At 47.7% G+C, this 20,748-nt stretch overlaps 1 protein-coding gene across 1 annotated transcript; it reads right to left on the bottom strand.

Annotated features, from left to right (window-relative positions):
- Positions 1 to 5,467: 5,467 nt before the first annotated feature.
- On the bottom strand, positions 5,468 to 19,403 carry ACADS (acyl-CoA dehydrogenase short chain). Its single transcript, XM_028710299.2, has 10 exons — positions 19,275 to 19,403; positions 16,088 to 16,251; positions 14,559 to 14,708; positions 12,844 to 12,955; positions 11,441 to 11,592; positions 10,073 to 10,243; positions 7,599 to 7,736; positions 6,544 to 6,639; positions 6,257 to 6,313; positions 5,468 to 5,931 (listed from the first exon to the last, which is right to left on the bottom strand). Exons 1-10 carry the CDS (start codon positions 19,321 to 19,323, stop codon positions 5,779 to 5,781), a joined length of 1,242 nt encoding a protein of 413 aa, XP_028566132.2. The 5' UTR covers positions 19,324 to 19,403; the 3' UTR covers positions 5,468 to 5,778.
- Between the last annotated feature and the right edge of the window lie 1,345 nt (positions 19,404 to 20,748).

Here is a 20,748-nt window from a genome sequence, read left to right as displayed (position 1 = left end):
TTTCCCCCCTTTTTCAAAGCTGCTAAGCCGTTAATAGCCTTTTAACAGCTTAGCCGCTAAGCCTTTAATAGCCGCTAAGCCGCTAAATCGCTAATAGCGCTAATCCGTTTAGCCGCTAATGGGGTTGCTTCGCAAGACGAAAAAACCGCTAGACGAAGAGAATTGCGGAACGGATTCTTTTCGTCTTGCGAGGCACCACTGTATTCCTTTGTATTCTCTTTCTATCCTGAACAGCCATAATATCACCCTGTTATGTGCCCTCCTGCTGAGGGGGACAGTGGTCTGTTGTGTGCTCATTGCTGGTGGAACTGAAGCAGGAGGCTCCCTGATTGACAGCAGTCTTTGGAGCCATTTTGCCACACGAGCTATCACGATGCCAACTTCACCGTAATCAATTTGTCCAGTATCCTGGCTATCTTTACAAAGCAGGTTTTCCCGTGGAAGCGGCAGCTGTTAATCCCACTGTTGTGTAATTTGGGGTTGGGCCAGGAGGCGTTGGCCAGGGTAGTGCCTGCCCAACCTCATTGTATTGTGTTGACAAGTCTAGGGCTTTACTCAGCAGTCCTGTGCAGTTCCGGAAGCCCTTTGCTTGCTTCACTGGCACCGCCTTGGGGAATTAAGGGCACACAGTGCTGTTGAAATGCCTTTTGCTGAAAACCTATTCAACTGCCGCGTCGCCTCCCTTGTGCTCTCCGCAGAACCCTTCCAGGAGGAACAGACCACATTTAGTGGGTGTTCACATGGAGGGGGGAACATTCAATTGCTCAACAAGAAATCTTTACACGGTTAGGTTGAGAGTAGTGGCACCAAGTTGGATTCTACCCCTAGCAAGTGCCATGAATTCTACCGTGGCTGCAGCCGCATTGTATTGAATTGGAAGGGGTGGTGAAGTGTTCAGTCTTCAGTGGACAAAAAATGGCTTTGGATTTTTTTGGTGCTTCCTTTGTCTGCAGCATGTTGGGGGGCACAGCATCTGGAAGTTAAATTCTTGAACTGATGAGGATGCTTGTCCATCCTCATCATTATTTATTAATTAAATCTGTATGCCGCCCTTCATCTGAAGATTACAGGGCGGTTCACAACAAAAACGCAAGATACCTAATAAAACAAAAGCAAAGCAAAACAAAATAATAACACCCCTCCCACAGACACATTTAAAAGGTCGTAGAATGTTAATCAGCCGAACACCTGGGTGAAGAGAAAGGTTTTGCCTGGTGCCTAATGATATGTAATGAAGGCACCAGGCGAGCCTCCTTGGGGAGAGCATTCCCCAAAATAAGCTAGCGCAAAAAAAGAGAGGCCTATTCTCGTGTTTCAACCCTTCAAACCTCCAGTGGGGGGGGGGGGAGGAAACATGAAGAAGGGCCTCAGATGATGGTTGCAGAGTCTGGATCAGTTCATACGGGGAGAGGTGGTCTTTGAGGTATTGAGGTCCTGAGCTGTATAAAGCTTTATAGGTCAAAACCATAGAATAGCGCAGAATAGCATTAGCTTTATTTGCTGCTGCATCACACTGTTGACTCATGTTAAGCTTGTGGTCTGCCAAGATCCCCTAGATCCTTTTCACATGTAATAATGGCAAGCCAGATGTCCATCTAATATTGGTGCAGCTGGTTATTCCTGCCTAGGTGTAGAGCCTTGTCCCCATTTAAATTAATCTTGTTTGTTTGGGTCCAGTTTTCCCAAGGGCTTCAGTTAAGGTAATCGTGAATCCTGATTCTGTCATGATTATCTTTCCATTCTCCCTATGGGCTTGGAGCTTGCAGAGGCTGGTGTTTGAAAGTAAAACTGTGCAGTTGAAGAGCACTGAGAGCTGGCGGTAAACTATTTGGGGGAGAAATGTCTCCCAACAGTTTTTTGAGGAGCAAAAACTGTCAGAAATCACTTGACGTGCCCCACAAGGGTTATATTTGCAAAATGCTTGTTTACAAAGCTATTGTACTACCAACTTTACTATATGCTTGTGAAACATGGACCACTTATAAACGCCATCTCCAACTCCTCGAAAGATTCCATCAACCGTGTCTATGAAAAATTTTACACATCACTTGGGAAGACAGGCAAACTAATATCAGTGTACTGGAAGAAGCAAAATATCACCAAGCAATGATTCTTCAACATCAACTTTGTTGGACTGGTCATGTTGTGTGGATGCCTGATGATCGTCTTCCAAAGCAACTACTCTATTCCGAACTTAAAAATGGAAAGCGTAATGCTGGTGGTCAACAAAAGAGGTTTAAAGACTGTCTCAAGGCAAATCTAAAAAAATGTAGTATAAACACTGACAACTGGGAAACACTGGCCTGTGAGCGCTCCAGTTGGAGAACAGCCCTTACCAAAGGTGTCATGGGTTTGAAGACACTCAAACTCAGGACGCAAGGGAGAAATGTGCTAGGAGGAAGGCACGCTTGGCAAATCCACACCGTGATCAACTCCTGCTCGGAAACCAATGGCCCCACTGTGGAAGGACATGTGGATCCAGAATTGGCCTTCACAGTCACTTAGACTCATTGTTAAAACCGTGTTTATGGAAGACAATCTTACTCTGCTACGAGTGGATCGCCAAAGAAGAAGATGATATTAGCAAAGCAGTAGCTGTAAATTGCTCAGGACCGCCATACCTCAAAGACTGCGTCTTTTCATATGAACTGATCCCAGCCCTGCGTTCTTCCTCTGAAGCCCTTCTTTGTGTGCCTCCACATGAGGTCTGGAGGGTGGCAACATGAGAACGGGCCTTTTCTGCAGTGGCTCCCCATTTGTGAAATGCTCTCCCTAAAGAGGTTTGCCTGGCACCTTCATTATATATCTTTAGGTGCCTTGTGAAAAGGTTCTTCAACCAGGTCTTTGGATGATTAACATTCTACAGCCTTTTAAATGTTTGGTGTGTGTGTGTGTTGAGGGTGTTGTTTTCTATTTATTTGGGCTTTTACTTGTGTTTTGATGAAGGGTGGTATAAAAAATAGTAAATGGACAGGTTGCTTGCTGCATAGTTCCCAGGAAAGAGGCAAGGGAATTCACTGACCTTCACTTACCACAAACCGAACTGCAGATCTGGCAAGCTTGATAAAATGCTGAATAAGTTACACTGGTTGCTATTGCCCTCTTTAAATTAAGAAAAACTTGTTGGGTTAAGTTTGGTTTGTTTGTTTTTTTAATTAAAACTGGGAGCCCAAGTTGGCTTGTGAGCACAATGCACTCTGCCGGAAGCCATATCTTTCATTCATACTTTAGATGAGGCCATGCAGACTAATTCCCCAAGTAAACAAGAAAGCAGCTTTGGGATTTTTCTCAGGCATCAAATTAAACATGTTTATGGCCTTTCTAGGTTATCGTGGGGCGTGAGTGTCCCCAGAGGAGTGTTTCTGGTGTGGAGGAAGTAGGATTTGCATACAGAACAGGGATGGGCACTTCTACCCTGGCTTCTTACTGCAAGTGGTGCTGAGAGTATTCTGTTCCCACTAGGAGCTTGTTCTGCTGCTTCAGACCAAAGGGCCACCAAGTCCAGAACAGTTTCCGTTGTAACCAGCAAGTTATTTTCGACACATTCATAAAACAGGTTAGAAAGCTGACTTCTCTCATCAGTTGTCTAGTGCTAAAATCCTATAAAGGTAAAGGTAAAGGTACCCCTGCCCGTACGGGCCAGTCTTGCCAGACTCTAGGGTTGTGCGCCCATCTCACTCAAGAGGCTGTGGGCCAGCGCTGTCCGGAGACACTTCCGGGTCACGTGGCCAGCGTGACAAAGCTGCATCTGGTGAGCCAGAGCCGCACACGGAAATGCCGTTTACCTTCCCGCTAGTAAGCAGTCCCTATTTATCTACTTGCACCCGGGAGTGCTTTCGAACTGCTAGGTTGGCAGGCGCTGGGACCGAACAACGGGAGCGCAACCCGCCGCGGGGATTCGAACCGCCAACCTTTTGATCGGCAAGCCCTAGGCGCTGAGGCTTTTACCCACAGCGCCACCCGCGTCCCAAAATCCTATAGTAAGAGGTAGATGATGATGATAATAATAATAATAATTTATTATTTATACCCCGCCCATCTGGCTGAGTTTCCCCAGCCACTCTGGGCGGCTCCCAATCAAGTGTTAAAAGCAGTAGAGCATTACATATTAAAAACTTCCCTGAACAGGGTTGCCTTAAGATGTCTTCTGAATGTCAGGTGATTGTTTAGAGTGCCGCTGCTGCTTGAAGTTTGTTCTATTTAGTTGTCATACTGAATAGCCACACCTTATCCTGTATGTACAATGTTGTATTGTAATAATTGTTATCCATGGTAGGTAAGGTGGAAATCAGCCACAGATGGTTGTGTGTAATTCTAAACACTGATTTTAGAAATTGGGCAAGGAGGTGGGGTTTGGTTGTATTTTTAGAGTGGAGTAAGTGGCCTGCATCTTGAATCTCCTTGCCCAACTGAAGAGGAGCCATTAGCTGTGAGAGCATTTGCTATAGCAGTTACTCTTAATTGCTCTTTACACCAGGGGTCAGCAACCTACGGCCCATGAGCCACAAGTGCCCCACGGGGGTCGTTTAACCGGCCCATGGACCCCCGCCGCCCACTCGGGGAGTTCCTGCAGCCAATGGGAAGCTGCGCATGCCTGCTCCGTGCTGGAAATAGTGTTTGTGCGTGCGTGCATGTGCACTCCGGTCCACCGCGGTGCCTGCGGGACCGTGAACCGGCCCAAAGCCACAAAAACTTTGCCGACCCCTGCTTTACACTGTCAAAGGCCTTAACTGCTTTGATCGAATCATAGAGTTGTAGAGTCTGAGGATCCAGCCCCTCGCAATGGAGGAATATGCAGCTGTCCCAAACGGGGATTGAACCTGCAACCTTGGCATTATCAGCACTGTACTCTACCCAAGATCCAGGCTGAGATGTGGAAAGCTTTGCAGAGTCCAAGGTTGGTCTCTTTCTCCCCCTGCAAGCGAGAACCCACATAGCGGAGACCCCAGCAGAAGGAATGCTGGCAAGAGTCTGTATTGTATGTGAGAAAAAGATGCACAGGCACCTCAGTTTCTTTCCCAGACACTTCACATCACAGAGAGGATAAGGAGGCTGCCTTTCACCAACCAGCAGGACATTGCCTAAGTACCCAGAGCAGCTGTGACTTTTATCTGTTGCCACTATTAACAAACATGAACATAATCTTCCATTTATTGCCAATGGTCCATGGCAATAATTACTATGCTTCCAGATTATTTATTATTATTTATTAAATTTGTATACCTCCCTATACCCACAGGTCTCAATGGGTATTCTTAGTGGGTGCCCACCCCCTGCACCCTACTAACATATTCAGGGCAGTATCTGATGCTGGAGAAGAGTTTTCATTTAGCCTTTTATCCACACAACAGTTCTGCACTCCTGATCTCCGCTGCAGACAGAAGTAGTTTAAAGAAACATCACACAAATGAATGTCCATTAAACGCAACCTGAGGCTGTAGTGCAAAGTGGGGTGAGGAGAGAGAAATCAAACCCTTGGTAGTGCAATTTATTCATTTTGTGTATGCATATATATATATATATCTTTAACTAAGGCACCTTAAAGGCAGAGGACACTTTTATCTTGCTGTCTTGAGACTCTCCGCTCTGGCTTACTGTTCAACTCTCACAGTGAATGCTGTGGCATGCAGCAACTGGCGGCCCGAGTCTCTTACTCTGCCCAGACTCTGGCAAATGGGGCTCTGTGTTGGCTTGTAACCAGACCCAGGGTCTACCATCTCTAATCGCATGTGCATCTGCAAGAAAGTAGGAGGCGCGGAAACACAGATCTTCTCCCCCTCAGCCTCGATAAGCTTTCAACAGCTGCCCTGCAATGACCAGCCTCTGTATCTCGCTAGTTCCCTCGTAGATCTCCGTAATCCGAGCATCCCGGTAGTGGCGCTCCGCCGGCATCTCTGTCACGTAGCCCATCCCTCCCAGGATCTGGATCGCCTGAAATAAAAAAGCACCCCAAGTGCGTCAGCACTGGATGCTGTGGCTGCAGCACGGCAACAGAGATGAAAAATGGGGAGGGATGCACTTACATCCAGGAGATGGAAAGGAAGTACGCCACTCGCTCCCCCTACCGCATGCTCTGTTCATTTGCCACAGTCACTTAAGAGCCCCACACACCTACAGGGACTCGTTTGTGGCCACGGTGACAGAACGGTCCAAGGAGAGAGATTCCGGCTGTGTCTCTTGCTCCATGTAAGCCAGCAGCGTGCCAGCTGTACGGAAGGGGAGAGCTTCTCCCTCTGTGCTCATGGCACAGGCTTACCTGATGGGAAATTGAAGTTGCAGCCTCGGAGGCAGACAGCTTTGCCATCGCAGCTTCCTGTTTGGAGAAGAGGAGAGAAAAGTGCTACAGTCCAGGCAGACCTAACCCCACAGCCCTAAGTGTTGCGTGGTGATAAGGAGAGTCACTTGCCACACCAGCTCACCTTGCAAAACGGGTGGGGTGGGGGATTTTCTATAGCCCAGGGAATGGGTTGGTTTTTTTGCCTTTGCACACATTTCTAGGGTGCCTGCAACCTGTCCGTTATCTGTGAAGACAAGCACTATTACCTTTGTGTAGGGCTTTCCATTGTCCTTCAACATGGCGGCTCTCCATGTCAGCAGACGGGCGCTCTCGAGGGCCAGTGCCATGTCAGCCAGCTTGAACTACAGACACAAAACACCATGGTTGGCTGAATAACTCTGGTGGCCCTAGATATTCTGCACCAGCCTTCCCCAAGCCAGTGCTGTCCACATGTTTTGAACTACAACTCCTGTTTGGGGCTGCGCTGGCTGGGGCTGATGGGAGCTGCAGTTCAAAACATCAAAAGGCAAGGCTGCTTCTGCATGCAACAAATCAAAATGAGCACAGCAAGTACTTAACAGAAGCGCAACCACAATCCAGTTTCTGAATAAAGCAAAGCATATGCCTTGTCTCACTAATTTTGAATGTCTTGCAGGAACATCAAGTGGAAGACTAAGAAATCCATCCCATGTGGAACCATACACTGGGGATGATGGTTCTTTGAATGCCCTTGTGCCCCATGTAATTATAGGAGGAAGGGTGTGCCCTCTGGGCTGGTCCTGGTCAGGGAAACCATTTCACTTTTAAGATATTGATGTTCCCAAAGTAATCAAGTTGTGCAACAAGTACACAATGAATTCCAGCTCTTCTGTTTTGACATTTTTCTCTAAAACAGATTGGCAAACCTGCAGCCCATCAGCTGCTGCTGAAGGACAACTTCCATGCTGCTCAGAGCTGATGGGAGCACTAATAATAACAATAACAACATTTCTGTATCAGCCTTCATCCAAAGATCACAGGGAGGATTACAATATAAAAACACAAAAATACATAACACGGTAACAAATGAAAACAAATACCCCCCACAGTTTAAAGTGCCAAAGATTGTTTAATTAGCCAAAGGCCTGGGAGAAGAGAAATGTTTTTGTTCAGCACCTAAATATATGTAATGAAGGTGCCAGGCAAGCCTTCCTGCTCTAGTTCAGCAAAAACAGTGGGGCTGCAGGTTAGCCTCCCTGATTATGATTATTTTTTAAAGTATTGATGAGTCCTGGAACTACAAAGAGAATAGCCCCTGTAAGAGAGAGATCTATCTATGTACCTGAATGGCCTGCAGCTTAGTAATGGGGGAGCCAAAAGCCACCCTTTTCTCAGAGTAATCCACAGCACAATCGAGAGCTGCCTGGGCTATTCCTAATGCCTGAGATGCAATTCCTATCCTCCCAGAGTCCAGGGTTTGCTGAAAGGAAGGTGAAAAGACAAAAAAATGAGTTTGTGCACTACAACCATCCACATCTGAAAAAGCCAACTTTAGCTGAAGACAATCTTTAAGACTATGGAATGACTGGGCACACTTTGCAAAGCCCAGCATCCAGTAAATACAGGCAGCTGTTAGTGAACCATGGAGTGGGGCAGTTTTGCTACTACCTCCAGATGAACCACAATGAAGAGGCGCACACAGTACAAACTTATATTGTCTTACACTATTTTAAAACTATCCTGGCTTTGCCAGAAGATTCCTGGGAACTGCAGTCTGGCAAGGATGCTTAGAGAAGTCCAGTTCTCACAATCCTTGGGGTGGAAGCAGTATTATACCAGTGTAAGTAGATTATGGCTTCAGGCTTTGCTGTCTCAGACTGTGATCCACCTGACCTTATCTCTTATCTATGACAAGAGACTAATCTCAAGACCTGCCTTTCTATCTTTCCATTACTATTATTTATGATATGAACCACTTTGGAAAAGCAAGAACATTCTTAAATGGGGGGTTAAAAACCCACAGTGCAGCTCTTGGGTTTCCCCAGAACTACAAACCTTTCGGAAGGGGCACATACTGGAGGACCTCCTCTCCCACTGCCTCCCACTGCTTTAATCTCTGCCTTTAGCTCAGTCCCTTGGCAGCGTGGCCAGGTTGAGCCAAGGAAGGAAAAAAACATCCCTAAATCCCCTGGAGAGCTGTTGCCAATCACTGCCAACAATACTGAGTTTGGATGGACTAATGGTCTCAATATAAGGATGCTTAATAAGGACACAAGGTGCCTTTGCTGGATTAGGCCAGTGGCCCATCTGGTCCAGCATCCTCTTCTCACAGTGGCCAACTGGATGCCCCAATGGAAAGTCCTCAAGTAAAGGACCCCTGGATGGTGACTATGGGGTTGTGGTGCTCCTCTCGCTTTCAGGCCAAGGGAGCCGGCGTTTGTCCACAGAGAGCTTTCTGGGTCATGTGGCCAGCAGGACTAAACAGCTTCTGGCACAATGGGACACCATGACGGAAACCAGAGCACACAGAAACACCATTTACCTTCCCACCACAGTACCTATTTATCTACTCGCACCGGCGTGCTTTCAAACTGCTAGGTTGGCAGAAGCTCGGACAGAGCAACAGGAGCTCACCCCGTTGCAGAGATTTGAACCGCTGACCCTCCGATCGACAAGCCCAAGAGGCTCAGTGGTTTAGACCACAGCGCCACCCGTGTCCCATGCCCAAGCACAAAAGCCCTCTTCCGTCCTGTGGTTTCCAGCAACTGGTATTCAAAAGCATTGTTGTCTCCAGCTGTGGAGGTAAAACACAGCTAACATGGCTATTGGCGCCAACCTCTTTTAAAGTCATCCATGTTATTGTCCCTCGCTGCCTCTTGTGGGAGTGAGTTCCAGAGTTTAATTCCCAAAGTGGAGTAGGTGCCCCCCCCCTTCCTCAGCCAGGGGATACACATTATTATTTAGCAAGTTTTATATACCACTTGGGACGCGGGTGGCGCTGTGGGTTAAAGCCTCAGCGCCTAGGGCTTGCCGATCGAAAGGTCGGCGGTTCGAATCCCCGCGGCGGGGTGTGCTCCCGTTGCTCGGTCCCAGCGCCTGCCAACCTAGCAGTTCGAAAGCACCCCCGGGTGCAAGTAGATAAATAGGGACCGCTTACTAGCGGGAAGGTAAACGGCGTTTCCGTGTGCGGCTCTGGCTCGCCAGAGAAGCGATGTCACGCTGGCCACGTGACCCGGAAGTGTCTCCGGACAGCGCTGGCCCCCGGCCTCTTGAGTGAGATGGGCGCACAACCCTAGAGTCTGTCAAGACTGGCCCGTACGGGCAGGGGTACCTTTACCTTTATATACCACTTACAAAATTGTATAAAACATTTGTTAAAAATAACAATAAAAAACTCTAGGCGTAATAAAAAAATAGCAAAAACAGAAAATCAAATTTTAAAAAACCACAATGTTCTCATAGACATAGGCTAGTTTCTATGTACACTTGGGCAACGACTACGTATCCAGACAAGCAAGAGGCATTTATTAGCGTTCACAGACAAGCAGTGAGAGGGGTGCTTTGTCTGAGGAGGGGTCTGTGGGCCAGACAGAGAGGGCATGAAGGACACGAGTCTTCCCCAACACAAAGGAGAGGAAAGGAAAACTGCTACATAGTGATCCGCCAAATTCCCGAAAGGCTGAAAACAGGGCATGGAGGGGAAGAGGGTGCGAAGGCCAGAACCGCCACCCTTTGTGCTTCCAGTGCAGGCAGAGGGTGCTGCTTAACCCCATTCCCCCCCCCCCCTCTTCCTCACCGTTAAAAGAGTTTACTCACCATGGCAATCTTGAAGCCCATCCCCTGCTCCCCCAGGAGGTTGGCCTTGGGGATCCGGCAGTCCTCGAAGATCAGGTTGGCGGTGGAGGAGGCTCGGATCCCCAGCTTGTCTTCTTTCTTTCCCAGGGACAGGCCGGGGGTTGGCATGGGGACGAGGAAGGCGCTGATGCCCTGCGCGACAAGACAGAACAACGTTGGCAAGTTGCTCACGCAGAAGGAGGTCTGCTGGCATGACCGGTGATCCACCAGTGGCTTGACAAGTCTCTCCAGTGTGGTGTAGTGGTTAAGAACAGTAGACTCGTAATCTGGTGAACCGGGTTCGCGTCTCCACTCCTCCACATGCAGCTGCTGGGTGACCTTGGGCCAGTCACACTTCTCTGAAGTCTCTCAGCCTCACTCACCTCACAGAGTGTTTGTTGTGGGGGAGGAAGGGAAAGGAGAATGGTAGCCGCTTTGAGACTCCTTCGGGCAGCGATAAAGCGGGATATCAAATTCAAACTCTTCTTCTTCTCCTGCCTGCCTGAGCTGGGATCCCTGGCAGGCTATTTATGCATTGCATTCCACTTTTTCCTCCAAACAGCTCAAGGTAGCTCTGAATCCCCACAATGACCTTGTGAGATTATCAAGGTTGAGAGGCAGTGACTGGTTTACCCAGTGAGCTTCATGGCCATGTGGGGATTTGGATCCTAGCCTCCCAGATCCTAGTCCAACCACTCTAACCACTATACCACCTGGCTGGCTATAAACCAACCTTCCCTAACCTGATGCCCTACAAGTAAAAGGTAAAGGGACCCCTGACCATTAGGTCCAGTTGTGACCAACTCTGGGGTTGCAGTGCTCATCTCGCTTTACTGGCCAAGGGAGCCGGCGTACAGCTTCTGGGTCATGTGGCCAGCATGACTAAGCCGCTTCTGGCGAACCAGAGACAAGTATTGTGGACTAAAACTCTCATTGGCTTCAGCCAGCACGGGAGCCATACTCTTATGGGAGTCATAAGTCCAATGCATCTAGACCAGCGGTTCTCAACCAATGGGTCCCCAGATGTTGTTGGACTACAACTCCCATCATCCCTGAGCTCTGGCCTTGCTAGCTAGGAGTGATGGGAGTTGTAGTTCAACAACATCTGGGGACCCACAGGTTGAGCAAGGCTGATCTAGACCATCTATCCCATTTCTACTTCTGCTGGACAGAGCAGGGAATAAAGGCTAGCAGCAGAGTCAAAAGTTTCTAGGTCCCTCTTACATCACTGGGAAAGGCTGCATTTAAAAACAAACCAATACACCCATGGGACAGAGCCCCTTTGTGTGGGGACCTAGCTCGGCCCCAGCTTTCCTTGTTGTGAAGACTGACCCTAAGGGCTACACTCACCTTATGCTTCAGAGACTTGTCTGTGGTGGCAAGGACCACCGTTGCAGAGGCATCCCAGGCGTTTGTGATCCAGGCTTTGGTGCCGTTCAGGACCCACTCGTCCCCAACCAGCCGTGCAACCGTTGAAGCAGCTCCGGCGTCGCTGCCGTTGCCTTAGCAAGAGAAAACCAAAAGGGTTTCTGACCCAAAGACCTGGCGCTGCTCCCTCTCTGAGAGGGGACTGCGAAAACTCAAGTCTTGACTCGGCAGAGGAGTCCCATCTCCTTGTGCAGCCCCATCCTCCAGCTGTATTTCAATTGCAGAATAAGCCTTTTTAACACACCCACCACTCTCCGGCAGATCAGACTTTCTGGCTGCTGTTGGTAAGAATAAACAACCACCCTGAGCTAGAGACACCACCAGTTGTTTGTCTGTGTGTGTGTGCCCCTCCATCCTTGACCATTGGCTATGCTGGTTGAGAGTGATGGCAGTCACTAGTTCAACCAGCTCTGGGGACCCATGGCTGGCACGACTAAATGTCATAACACAGGTTCCTTAATGCTCCACATGCCTAGGGAATGGATAACAACTTGCGGGGATCAGAATGAATGCAAAATATGCTCATTTGTGGTTCCCATATCACACTAAGCTTTATCTCCTCTAGGTTATTCCAGTTACAATAGTTTTGTACGATTCTCCTATTACACGCAGGTAAGTCAGTCCAGACCTGCCAATGGATTTATATTTTTGCAATGTTCTTTTAGAAAAACTCTGTACACTTCCCACTCTCTATTAAATTTTTTAGCAGTAACATCTCGGAACCTTGCTGATAACCTGGTTAGCTCTGCATATGATCGCATCTTATTTTGCCAGTCTGATTTGGATGAGATAGCGTCTCCTTTCCATACAAGCACTGACTATGGAACAAATGTTTGTTTATATGATCTTTTTTCTGTTGATTACATATGCTACATAGTGTTTTTTTAAAACAAGAAAGCATTATTATTATTATTTTTAAAAGCAAAATATACTCATTTGTGTAATGTATGCAGGACACAGATTCTAGATTAAGAGCATCAGAGTAGCTCTGCAGATGGATAAGGCCAATGGGGGCTCCTCTAGTCCAGCATTCTATTCTCACAGTGGCCAACCAGATGCCCAAATGGGAAACCCACATGCAGGGCATGAGGGCAGCAGAGCTCTCCCCACTTGATTCCCAACAACTGGTATCGGAGGGATCCATTGCCTCTGACAGTGGAGGCAGAATATAGGTAGTAGCTGCTGATAGTCTCCTCCTCCATGAATTTGTCTCACCCTCTTTTAAATCCATCCAAGCTGGTGGCCATCACTCCCTCTTACGGGAAGCTATCTGAGTATAATTTCTTTTTAAGGACCCCAAGGTATTACCTGTGTGCCTAACTTACCTGGTTCACTTAGGGCAAAGCACCCTATTTTCTCCCCACTGGTGAAAGGTGCAATCCACTTCTGTTTCTGCTCTTCAGACCCAAACTTCAAAATTGGTCCTAAATAGAGGGACTAAATGGGGAGGGGAGGTAAGACAAGTTATATCAGGGGTCGGCAACCTAAGGCCCATGGGCCACAAGCGGCCCATGGGGGTCGTTTAACTGGCACACGAGCCGCCCCCGAACCAAGCCGCCCGCTCGCCAACTCCCCATGCGCTGCGCTAAACTGGCACAGCGCAGCGCGGGGACTCACTTCAATGGTGCCGGAAATCGCGTCTGTGCAGACGCCGGAAATTGTGGGTGATCCGGCCCACGGAGGGATCTCCGCTGGAGTGAACCAGCCCAGGCGAGGTAAACCTTGCCAACCCCTGAGTTATACTGATTTACACACCGCCCTGACCAGAATGCCAAGCAACCAACTCCAGCCCTCAGAAGAATTATTCAGTGTGGAGGGGCGAGGGAGAGATGGCACACTGGAGGAGGCTGCATGGAACAGCTCCTGGAGGCCTTAATATTATTACAATTTTACAAAACTTTTTATTAGGTGGCACAACAAACATAACAAAGCTCAGAAGAAGGAAAAAATAATACTACAGAAATCTAAACCACAAACAACTGAATGAAACTAGAAACAAAAAAACCCCAAGAGGTTTCTATGTACAAACTCTGCAGAAAACGTTCTAATAAATGCAGAGGTACAGTATTTTAATTGATATATTGGAGTACACTCTAGGGGATTTCCTTTCATTGCCTAAAATATTAGTCAAACCAATAAGGCTCCACCAGCCTTTTGCAAATGCGCCTCTGCTTTTTATTTCTCTAACTATCCTTAGTCTACATGTATGTTTCTCAACTAGAGCTTCCTGCTGAACCCTTGCGTTTCGTGCTGTTAAATTAGCTCCTTTCAGGTCCTCCTAAAAAGGCGACAGTCATATGTGCAGGAACCAAAAAGTATCCTATGAGGGGGTTTAATAGCTCAAGTCCATATTATCATCTGCAAATAAATTTAGTAGAGCAAGCGGACAGGTTCTTCCTAACCGACTGCCACGTAAGTCTGTCCATTTCATTGAATACTTGGAACACTGATTACCCTGACACATGTCTGTTAGATGTGTTTATAGCTATCCCTTTCACTACATTCCTGTCAACAAGTTGCTGAAACATTCCTATAAATATATGATCACTTTAACAGGGTAAGGTACCACTTTTGCATGAACTTCAAGCATCAGGCATTCCAGCTGTGCCGGCTGGTCAGTGTAGGAACAACTGTTTAGAAATTCGTGCCTGAATTTTGATGGTTTTCCTCTTCCCTCCCTGTCCTTTTTGCCTTGTGTGCCATGTTTTTTTAATTGTAAGCCCACCAGGCCAGAGATTGCCTTGTTTTGATTGTATCTTAGCCACACATGAGAAGCCACCTCATGAGAAGAGAAGACTCCCTGGAAAAGACCCTGATGTTGGGAAAGATTGAGGGCACAAGGAGAAGGGGACGACAGAGGACGAGATGGTTGGACAGTGTTCTCAAAGTTTGACCAAACTGCAGGAAGATGGGAGTGCCTGAAATGCTCTGGTCCATGGGGTCACAAAGAGTCAGACACAACTAAACAACAACAAGCCACTAACTCTTAGGTACAATGAATGAATGCTAATCAAGGTTAACATCTGTGGGAATCTCTTACATTATTTACACTCATGATCACGCCAGTAGATGCACAGCCTCGGCTGATTTCCTCAACAGCGATGGAATAGGCCAAGTAATCAAGACCAGCTCCTCCATACTTCTCAGGTACGTCCATTGCAAAAAGTCCAAGGCTACCCATTTTCTTGACCTGTAAGTGGAGAAGGAAATGATGATGTAAACTGATTAGGGGAGGCAGCACAATGGCAGAAACAACCCAGCTGAAAGCCGAATTAAAGCAATTCCACACTGGATTACGCTTGCCCTTGTCAGTCATCCAGCAGCAGCCATAACTTCTTCCCTTCCTAGCAGAACCATAGCAATTACTTAATTACAGAACAGCACATACTGCCAGGAGAAAGCGTACCACACGTCGTGCAATTCATTCTTTTATTTACATTAAACTGCTCTTTGAAAGAACATTTGTGCAAGGCAGCCTTACCAATAAAATCTAAGGAGTGTGAAGCCAGTACAATACAAAACAAGGTAATTTGTGAGCCGGCAGCTAGGATGGGCATGGCTGCTGTTTCTCAGGACAGAAAAACTGGTTATGAGAGAAAGCACAATTCAGTTTTGTGAATCTTGGCTTTCATTTTATTTTTTTACTCATTTTATAAAATTTACAAAGCACTTGGTTGCAGAAAAAATCTCAAAGTGGTTTACGAAAAAAGGTGTTTCAATGTGTGTATGGGGGGGAGGTGTTTGTTTTTAAACAAATCAAGTTCCTAGCCCTCATGGTAGAGAAAACATGCTTGAAAGCATATGAGGAAGGTAGCATCTTAGAAGCCAGGAGGATAGCAGAATAAGCAGGCAAGAGGAATGGGTTCAGTGCTAACAGAGTGCTCATGTGTTCAGGTCCTACTTGTAGCATTTAGTTAGTCATTGTGAAAACAGGCAGGATGCAGGACTAGATGAGCCCCTTTTGGCCTGATTCAACAGCCAGGCTTTTCTTATGTTCTTAGAATCAAAGAGGCAAATTTGGGCGTAATAAGGTAAACAGCCTGCATTATACAGGTTGCAGAATTCAGCTTTTCTGGATGCAGAATTCTGGTTCTAATACAGTCAAACCTTGGATCCTGAATGCCTCATTTTTGGAACGTTTTGGCTCCTGAACGCCAATGTTTAAATTTTTTTAAAAAATGCTCCGGTTTTCAACGTTTTTTCAGAAGCAAATGTCTGACGCGGCTTCCGCTTGAGTGCAGGAAGCTCCTGCAACCAATTGGAAGCCATGTCTCTGTTTTCGAACATTTTGGAAGCCGAACAGACTTCCAGAATGGATTACATTTGACAACCAAGATTTGACTGTAATCAAGTGGATATGAGCCAAAGGATTAAAAGTTTGTGCCTGCCTTGGGCATTGCCGAGACCAAGCTAAAAATCCCAATGGTCAAGGAGACCAGGGCATTAGGTCTCAGTCTCAACATGGATGCTCTTCTCAGGGACAAACTTGCTGGATTGCGACAGGCCTTTAGGGTCATTCAGAATATCAGACGGGGGCCTGTGTTACCTGAAGATGAGTCACATACATACCTGCTCTGCAGGGTAGCGATGCTCCTTGTCCAGCTGAGCAGCAATGGGGGACAGCTCCTTTTCAGCGAAGTCACGGCATGTCTGGCGAAGCATCTGGTGAGTTTCCGGCAATTCTACCGTCTGGTATACAGTGTGCAGCCTTCGCAGACATTGAAAAGTCCAAGCTGCAAATGGAAAAGCATGAAGAGCCCTTTCAGTCTGGCCCAGAAGACCTAGAGCAGGGCTACTAAACAAGACACCCTGTTGGGGACGGGGGGTAGCTCAGTGATAGAGCATCTTCTTTGCATGCAGAAGGTACAAGGTTCAATCTACAGCATTTTTAGGTTGGGCTGGGAGAGACGCCCTGCAGGAAAGCCTGGAGAGCCCCTGCCAGTCAGGATGAACAATACTGAGCTTGATAGACCAATGGCACAAGGCAGGGGTTAGCAAAGTTTTTGTGGCTTGGGCCAGTTCACAGTCCCGCAGATGTTGCAGTGGACTGGAGTGTGCACGCGTGTGTGCATGCACGCATAGAAAAAAGCTACTTCCAGCATGGATGAGGTGTGCACAGCTTCCCAGTGGCTGCAGGAGCTTCCTGCAGTCAATGGGAAGCCGGCCAGCATCACGGAAGGCGGTCCCCGCTCTGCTCCGGTTTAGTGCAGCGCACGGGAGCCGATCAAGCGGGCGGCAGGGGTCCATGGGCCGGTTAAACGACCCCCATGGGCCGCTTGTGGCCCATGGGCCTTAGGTTGCCGACCCCTGGTATAAGGCAACTTCCTGCAATCCTACTTGGGAATGGCTGAAGCTCTACGAGCTTGGCATGCAGAAGGTCCCTTACAGCATTGCTAGGTAATATAATAATAATACAGTGGTACCTCAGGTTACATACGCTTCAGGTTACATTCGCTTCAGGTTACACACTCTGCTAACCCAGAAATAGTGCTTCAGGTTAAGAACTTTGCTTCAGGATAAGAACAGAAATCGGGCTCCAGTGACGCAGCGGCAGCAGGAGGCCCCATTAGCTAAAGTGGTGCTTCAGGTTAAGAACAGTTTCAGGTTAAGAATGGACCTCCAGAACGAATTAAGTACTTAACCCGAGGTACCACTGTAATTTTATTGTTTATACCCCGCCTATCTGGCTGGGAATGTCCGAAAGCCTGGAGAGCTGTTGCCAGTCAGTTTGCACATTACTGAGCTCCATGTACCAATGCTCTGACTCTGTCTATGTTCTGGTCTCTGCAAAGGGGCAAAAAGAAAAAAAAGAGATGTCTCTAGCCATGTTTAGCAAAAGAGTCTGCAAGATTTCTTGCGGCATTAGCTGCTGAGTGAGCAGAAGAATTAGTCAGGCTAGGCTAGGCTGAAGATCTGCTCCTGTCCCTTTCCACTGGGGAGGTCAGGGTTAAAGTCCTCAGTTCACAAAACAAAGGGGGTGACACAAGCTCCTAAAACTCAAGCACCCAGAAGCTGCTTTGAACCTGCACACCCAGCACCCCGCCTCAGGGTCTTTTCATTTTACAGCACCCAATGCAGAGGAGACAAGTAGTACCGTCCAACTTTACAGCAGGGGCAAAAGTTTATCTGCCTATAAAAGACACCCGGCTTGTAAAGAACAGAAGAGGAATTGCAGGGAGATGAATTGCAATCCGAGAGGGAGCAGCAAACCAACAGACGCCCACGGGCTCCTGGCCAACTGAGCGGAAAGGTGAAAGGAGCCATGGCCCTCCCTCCACAGCCCCCTTGCTAGAGGTGAGAAAGCAAGCAAGGCCTCAAGGCCTGCATTTTCCTGGCTGGCCTTGCCAAGTCTGCCGTCTTATTAACACCCTACATTAGAAACATGCCTTCCGCACATCGAACAACAGTTACCACCCCCTTGCTTGCAGAGGGTCCCAAATTAAATCCCTGGCAGGGAGGGCTGGGAGAGGCTCCCTGCCTGAAATCCTGGCTTCTGATAGTGTTGACAATACTGAGCTAGATGGACCAGTAAGGTGGCAGCTTCCTCGTTACTATTTAAACCAGGTCTTTATCCTGAACAATGAGGACTGGAATCTTACTGTATTTATAGGAGAAGGGCTATAGCTTCTTTACTCAAACATGCATTTTGTTGTTTAGTCGTGTCCGACTCTTCGTGACCCCATGGACCAGAGAACATGCTTTTGGGGACTCCTAATTTATTTAAAACGAAATAAACGGACCTCCAGAACGAATTAAGTACTTAACCCGAGGTACCACTGTACAGAACTTAATTCATTCTGGAGGTCTGTTCTTAACCTGAAACTGTTCTTAACCTGAGGTACCACTTTAGCTAATGGGGCCTCCTGCTGCCGCCGCAAGATTTCGGTTCTCACCTGAAGCAAAGTTCTTAACCCAAGGTACTATTTCTGGGTTAGCGGAGTCTGCAACCTGAAGTGCCTGTAACCTGAAGTGTCTGTAACCTGAAATGTCTGTAACCCGAGGTATCACTGTATTTGTATGGTGCCAGTGTTGGGGATGCAAACCCCCATTTGGCTAAGGCTGTGACCTGGTAGTCCCACTCAGTTGAAGACTGGCTTTTAGGGGTGCTGGCTCCAAGCCATTTATGGCCACTCATGTTTTAACGGCAGCATCTTGGGCTAAGTCTGGAAATGCACAAGTGGGGCTGGTGCCGCAACACTGGCGTTTGGACAAGCATTTGCTCAGCTACAGTTTGCACCAGGAAAGGTTTCCAAACAGTCTTCAAAGGCAGGCCCACAGAGAGCTCAATACAGTATATTTTTATACATATACAGAGAGTGAGCGGGCTTGCCGACTGAGATCCAAAGGGCCACTGAGCCCGGGTGCAGCTTCTGGATACTTGCAATCTGGGCGTGAAGGTGGCTGTGATTTGCAGCCGGTATTACTGTATTTTGAGATAGACTGCCCCTGTCCATGGAGGGTCCTCTGAGCTATCCCACAGTGGTATGTGAAGGGTCCCAGGGGTGTGTGGAAGAAGCCCCCAGAAAGGGAGCCGCTCCTTAGATTCTCTCCCCCACCCCAACTGCTGCTGCCCCTCACGAAGTAAAAGAGTCTTCCCCAGTATTTTGCTCCCGCTCATCTAACCCCACCCCCCGCTTCCATCTCTCCTTGGTACGTGCCAGTCCCCCTCCGTAAAAGCCGTGCGGCTCCCGGCGTGTACCAAGGGGAGCGCTCAAAAGTTGCGGGGGGAGACAATTAAACTTGGTCGCCTGTTTACCTCCAATGCCGCCTCTGCGCCGCGCGAGGAGACCCGTCACCGCCGCCATGCTGAGCCCAGGAATAGACCGCCCTCTTTTGCTGCCCTTCCTGCCTGCCTCATTAAGCTCCGCCTCCTCATTAGCATTAATAAGCTCCCAGCCCCTCCCCCAACTTTTTTTTAACCATTGGAAGATTTTTTTTTGGAAGGTTTTTTTTTAAAAAAACACTTTTCAGCACTTTGCACTGGGTCGGTTCATTTAATTTTTTTTGAAATGGAAAAAAATGCCTGAAGCTAAACCTCCCCCGCCCCCCAGGATGAGAAAGAAAGTGAAGGGTCTGGGCCTGTCATGCTGGTTTTAATCATGTTTAATAACCATAAAGTAGATGCAAGTTTCTAATTTTTTTTTACCTTTTCAAGTCTTTAAATTATTGATAATTCTTACGTTTCTTTTTCGTAAACCACTTTTGAGTTGTTTTTACTATCAAGTGGTGTATAACTTTTATGAAATGAGATGCGTTTTATTTGAGGTTATTTCAAATGTTGGACGCGGGTGGTGCTGTGGGTTAAACCACAGAGCCTAGGACTTGCCGATCAGAAGGTCGGCGGTTCGAATCCCCGTGACGGGGTGAGCTCCCGTTGCTCGGTCCCTTCTCCTGCCCACCTAGCAGTTCGAAAGCACGTCAAAGTGCAAGTAGATAAATAGGTACCACTCCAGTGGGAAGGTAAACGGCATTTCCATGCGCTGCTCTGGTTCACCAGAAGCAGCTTAGTCATGCTGGCCACATGACCCGGAAGCTGTACGCCGGCTCCCTCGGCCAATAAAGCGAGATGAGTGCCGCAACCCTAGAGTCGGCCCCCTGGTCAGGGGTCCCTTTACCTTTACCTATTTCAAATGTTACATTTTGTGCAACCTCACATTTGAGGATTTTATTCTTGGAAAGTGCTAATAGGCGTTTATTAAGAATGTAAAGTATTAAAATTTACTGCAAAGAAGCAAAATACTAACAAACCCAAGCACGTGTATGCAAGGTTCACCTGGTGCGAAAAGGTATGTATCGAATATGCCAGAGGAGCCTCTCTGGGGAGAGCATTCCACAGACGGGGGAATATGAATCTTGACATTCCAGAGCACATCATGAAGATCACACAATCCGTGATAAATCTTACTGACAGATGCAGGGGATAAACAAGTAATGGCTTCTCCTGTGGTGCTATGCGCCTGGCAACTAACCAGAAGGTTGGAGGTTTGAGCCCACCTCGGGCTCAATTGCAGGGGGTTTAACTAGAAGACCCTTCTAACTCTATGATTCTATTGCTACATGCTCTACCTGGTCATTTCCCAAAGCCAACTGGCTGATCTTGTGTCAGGAAGAGCCCCCTGGGCCAGATGGAGCTTCAACCAATGCAGTTTTTATGTCCTCTTAAAAGGTATTCCCATGAAATCATGCAAACTCATGTTGTTGGAGCAGTGACAAAGCCACGTTATATTTGG

Source organism: Podarcis muralis, chromosome 16, assembly GCF_964188315.1.
Source record: "Podarcis muralis chromosome 16, rPodMur119.hap1.1, whole genome shotgun sequence".
Classification (NCBI taxonomy): Eukaryota; Metazoa; Chordata; class Lepidosauria; order Squamata; family Lacertidae; genus Podarcis; species Podarcis muralis.
The sequence above is the reverse complement of the archived record's forward strand: the minus strand, read 5'-3'. Positions and strand labels throughout refer to the sequence as shown.

Coding starts and splice junctions, on each gene's coding strand:
- ACADS (XM_028710299.2), bottom strand. CDS start 19,323: ATGGCGGCGGTGACGGGTCTCCTCGCGCGGCGCAGAGGCGGCATTGGA. Junction 16,252..19,274: donor GCGCAGAGGCGGCATTGGAG/GTAAACAGGCGA, acceptor TTCCATTTGCAG/CTTGGACTTTTCAATGTCTG. Junction 6,314..6,543: donor ATGGAAAGCCCTACACAAAG/GTAATAGTGCTT, acceptor TTCTCCAAACAG/GAAGCTGCGATGGCAAAGCT.